Source organism: Dipodomys spectabilis, unplaced genomic scaffold, assembly GCF_019054845.1.
Source record: "Dipodomys spectabilis isolate Male_0828 unplaced genomic scaffold, ASM1905484v1 ptg000600l, whole genome shotgun sequence".
Taxonomy (NCBI): Eukaryota; Metazoa; Chordata; class Mammalia; order Rodentia; family Heteromyidae; genus Dipodomys; species Dipodomys spectabilis.
The window spans coordinates 565642-570709 of NW_024871277.1; the positions used below are offsets into that span (position 1 = coordinate 565642).

The 5068-nt window shown below is 56.2% G+C and overlaps 1 protein-coding gene across 1 annotated transcript; it reads right to left on the reverse strand.

Moving 5' to 3' along the window:
• Window positions 1-2805: 2805 nt before the first annotated feature.
• On the reverse strand, window positions 2806-4032 carry Prss35 (serine protease 35). Its single transcript, XM_042671144.1, has one exon. The coding sequence runs from the start codon at window positions 4030-4032 to the stop codon at window positions 2806-2808; it is 1227 nt and encodes a 408-aa protein (XP_042527078.1).
• Window positions 4033-5068: the final 1036 nt, after the last annotated feature.

Sequence of the window (5068 nt, forward strand, 5' to 3'; positions counted from 1 at the left end):
CTGACTCTACCCGCTTCCAAAAAAAAAAAATCTGAGTAGCATATTGGATTTTCCTGGGCATATTTTTGAGGTCCCAAGCAGTTCATGGAAGATCACAAGTCCCTCAGGGGAAGAGAGGGGAAAAAAAACCCAGTAACACCTCTGCAAAGCAAAAGAGCTAAAAGTTCAATCTATATACAGTGAACTCTGTGGGTCGTTGGGAGGGGTTTGGCTGGAGAGGAGGATGAAGGGAGGTTGCATTCAATTTCAGCCCCTGAAATCAGTGATTGGCAACTATGGAAACAAAACAAGGAGCCCTGTTGGGGTTGCTAGGGGAGAGGGAGGTGCTCGAGGTTGGTTGGAGCTCAAGGTAAATGCATGGAGATGCCACAGGAAATGCCCCCCCCCCCCCCAAGTAACTAACATAGGCTAAGAAAAGAAAGTATATTCAACAGTGATTCTAAGGAAGGGATATGTATGAATGATTTCCCTTTTTTTTTTTTTTGGTCGGTCGTGGGGCCTGAACTCTGGGCCTGGGCGCTGTCCCTCAGCTCTTCAGCTCAAGGCTAGCGCTCAACCACTTGAGCCACAGCATCACTTCCGGTTTTCTGGGGATAAATTGGAGAAGAGTCTCATGGACTTTCTTGCCCTAGCTGCTTTGAATCATGATCCTCAGATCTCAGCCTCCTCAGTAGCTAGGACTATAGGAGTGAGCCACCTGCACTCTGCTGAACACTTTACTTTTAAACACCAAATTGTTGCACTAAACATACTAAGATTATTCTGATTCTACTCAAATCCCAGAAATTATATGCAAATAAGTGTGTGTGTGTATGTGTGTGCACATGTGTTGCAAGCAGGTAAATATGCAGAATTTGCTTTCAAATACTTTTTGGCTTAGTGATCATCATATACATGCTTTTCCTCACATTTGACCAAAACTTGCAGGTCAATAACCCCATTTCATTACAAGCAATAAAATACTTTAAATGTAATGTGTTTAGATTAATAGAATCATTTTTTAATTAAATGTAATTTGATACTTAAGACCCTTGAAGTAAAACTATATAAAAATAGAGTAAGAGGGCTGGGAAGGTGGCTCAGTGGTAGAGTGCTTGCCTTGCATTCATGAGGCCCTGAGTGCGATACCTTAGCACTATATAAGTAGAAAAAGTGGGAAGTGGTGCTGTGGCTCAAGTGGTAGAGTGCTTGCCTTGAGCTGAGGAGCTGAGGGACAGCACCCAGGCCCAGAGTTCAGACCCCATGACCAATAAAAAAACAAACAAACAAAAACAGTAAAAATTAAAACTAATTTATTCTTAAATTTCTGTATTTTTTAACAAGTATGGTAAAAACAGTATGAACTTGCATTCAATTTCAGCTATTTTAAGCACCATTTGCAAGATTATTAATTGAGTGAAACCCCTATTCTTTTAGGAGATATCTTTTTTAAAGGAATAATTAAAATGTATTTGTACCTTAGCAGAATCAATGACTTGTTCATGTCATCAGAAAAGAGAATGTAGTCTCAGAAACTGCCTTGCAGAAGCTGTGTAGAGTGATGCATACTTGTAATCCCAGCTTCTTGGGAGGCAGGGACAGGAGGTTTATGAGTTGGAGGTAAAGGCAAAGTTAGCAAGACACCATCTCAAAAACAAAACCAAAAGACTTGGGGGCTGTTGTCTGTGCAAGGTCCTGGGTTCAACTCCCAATACTGCAAACCAAAGAGAAACTATACCTTTTTCTCTTACCCTCTTTTAATCAAGAGAAATAGGTCTCTCTTTAGAAAAAGATGACAAAATTCTTTGCTTTCAAAATATAGCACCAGTGGCTCACGCCTGTCATCCTAGCTACTCAGGAGGCTAAGATCTGAGGAGGAAGGATCGAAATCAGCCTGGGCAGGAAAGTCTGTGAGATTATCTCCAATGAATCTCCAAAAGAAAAAAAAAAAAAAGAAGAAGAGGAAGCTGTAGCTCAAGGGGTACAGTGCTGGCCTTGAGCAAAAAAAGCTAAAGGACAGGGCCCAGAGTCTGAGTTCAAGCCCCAGTCCTGGCACAATAATAATAACAACAACAATAACAATAATAGTAACACCTCTTGAACAGGATGTATAGCATAAAACAATGCTGAGGTGCCTTTTAATACATGGTCCTAGTTTATAAGTTCCTCTCCCTAGGCCTACATGAAATGTTCCTATGTTGAGTAGGAAAACTCTGACACGGTAAAATACGCTTCCTGCTTCTAGGCTTATTTCACGAAGCATCCCAGGTTTACAGTCGCTGCAGCTTCTGGTTTTTTAGGAAAGCAGTCCTTCTTCATAGTTGTGTTTCCCAAGCTGGCAATTTCTTCAGCAATTCTGAAAAACACACACACACACACACACACACACACACAGAAAGCCGCAGCTGGGTGCCGGTGGCTCACGCCTGTCATCCTGGCTCCTGGGGAGGAGGCTGAGCTCTGAGCCTGGTGGTTCGAAGCCAGCTCGGACAGCCAACACCGTGACACTCATCTCCATCGGAGCCCCCCAAAAGCCAGCAGAAGTGGGGCTGTGGCTCGAGGGGTAGAGCTCTGGCCGGAAGCAAAAACAGACAAGACAGCTGACAGGCAGACAGACAGACAGACAGACAAGCGCAAGGGCAGCGCCCAGGCCCTGAGTTCAAACCCCAGGACTGGCACCAAAAACAAGTCACGTGCCGAGCAAGGATGCGGCGCCCCACGTGTCCACATCCAGATCTTTCCCGGGAGACATTGTCCCGGGGGCGAACCGGCCGTGTGCGGGGCGGAGCCGGGCCCGGAGCGCGGCGGGGGTCCCCCGGCTCTCCACTAACCGTGGGCGCAGTCGGCGTCGTTGCCGTGGATCCAGAGGCAGATCTGCGCGTACTTGAGCGGCGTGATGCGCACGGCCACGTTGTAGCTTCCCGGCGCCCCGGGCCCCGGCGCCCCGGCCCCGGCCTCCCGCTGGTGGCCCGCGTACACCGCCACCACCTTGCGCGTCCAGGCGCGCGTGGCCGGGTCGCGGAGCCGCAGGTAGACGCCCGAGCCGCCCGCGCCCGCGCGCGCGTCGCAGCGCTGGAACAGCAGATCCGGAGACTCGCGCGCCACGCGGCAGAAGCGGTACACCACGCGCTCCGGCCGGTCGTCGTCGAACCCCGAGAAGTGGATCCGGCGGCCCGGCGTGTCCTCCGTGTCCGGGCTCACTCCCAGCGCCATGGGCCGCTGGCCGTGCGCGCGCTTCAGCTCCAGCACCGCGTAGTCGTAGTCCAGGCCGGGCTCGTGGCCCTCGCCCGTGGCCCAGCCCCGCGGCACGTGCGTGTTCTTCACGCGGATCCATCGGAAGGCGGCTCGCGCCCCCGCGCGCCTGCGCCGCCGGCGGCCCGCCCCGGCCTCCGCGCGCCTGCGCACCCCGGCTTCGCGCCCCGTCGCCGCCGTCGCCCCGGCCCGCCCGGCGCGCATGCGCGCCCCGCCCCGCCGCCCCGGCCCCGCCCTCAGCAGCCCCACGCGCAGCCCCCGGCCGCCCCGCACGAAGCCGCGGCCGTCGTGCACGCAGTGCGCGGCGGTGAGCACGTGGCGCGGGGACACGAGCACACCGCTGCAGCCCGTGGACAGCCGCACGGCCGCGCTGAACGGGAAGCCGCCCGCGAAGCGCGGGTCGGCGATGCTGAAGCGGCCGTCGGCGCCGAACACCTGGCGCTTGGGCCGGGCGGCGCCCGCGGGCCGGGGTCGGGGCCCGGGCGGCAGCGGGCCTCGGATCCCCACCCGGGTCAGCGCGCGCGTGCCGTTCTCCCACGCCGTCTCGAAGGACAGGGCCTCCGCCGCGCCCACGGCGTCCCGCGCGGGGCCGGCGAGGACCACGAGCCGCGGGATCCTCTGCGGGCGCCAGGCGAAGTCCGTGGCCGCCGCCGCCGCCGCCTCCGGGCCCGCGCCCAGCGCGGAGAGCAGCAGCCAGAGCAGCACGCGCCGCATGGCGGCCGCCGCGCCCACCTGCAAAGCGGGAGGGGAAGGAGGGGAGGCCTCAGCCCCGGGCCCGGGGCGCACCGCACCCCCTCCCATCGTCCTCTGCGCCCTCCGACCCCAAAACCCCCACCTGGGCTTCTACCCCGCTTTCCCTCCGCCCACCCTCCTGCACCCCTGCCTCGATCTCCTCGTGTGTTCACGCACGGCGTGTCCCCCTCCCTGTGTGGCCCACGCCGCACTCTTCCTCCCTAGATCTCCCACGGACGCCTCTCCACGCGGGCAGCGTCCCGCAGGGTCTCTCCGCACTTCCTCGGGCCCACGGGCACCAATGACTCCCGCAGCCCAGCTCCGTGGCTCACGCCTGTAATCCAAGCTACTTCAGAGGCCGAGATCTGAGGACGGGAGTTCGAAGCCAACCAAGGCTTAGGGTAAGTCCATGACCTTCTCTCATCTCTGATCAACCACCTAAAAGCCAGAAGTGGAGCTGTGGCACAAGTGGTAGGGGACCAGCGTTGAGTGAAAAGGCCCAGAGTCCTGGGTCTGGGCCCTGAATAGCCAAGCCCCAGCTCTGCCCCGTGCATTGGAAAAGAGTGGTGGCGGAGAGCCCAGACCCACCAGACCTTAGACAGAGGGGCTCAGACAACTGTGCTCAGCCAGAAAGCAGCCAGAGGAGGGCTGGGGAGCTTGTTAGGAATGCTGTTCATTCACACCTAGTGCTAGATGCTGCCCTGCCTGAGCTTCAGTAGGCCTTCTAGATGCTTCCGACCCTCAGCAATGTTTGGAAAACACTGAGGCAGCCCCGCACGGGGTGTGTAGCTTGCTGGACTCCTGCAGCGGCCCCGGCCCCCAAGATTTGCTTAGCCGGGCTACAGGTGCCATGGGCTCCTTCCGCGTGTGCAAAACCCACTGGTACTCGTTCTGCTCCTTCACTGCGGGGCCAGGGCTGCGGCTCAGCAGTTGATGATTTAAAAAAATAAGAATAACGTGTGTACTTACAGAAGTGGTTTAATACATGTTAATCTCACGTCCCCTAGGCTCAGACACCATGCCTGTAGCCTCCACCAGCTAGCAATGGCCTTGCTTGCCAGTCCCGTGGCGAGCTGACCTGCAATCACCATGGGACCTGGGCCCA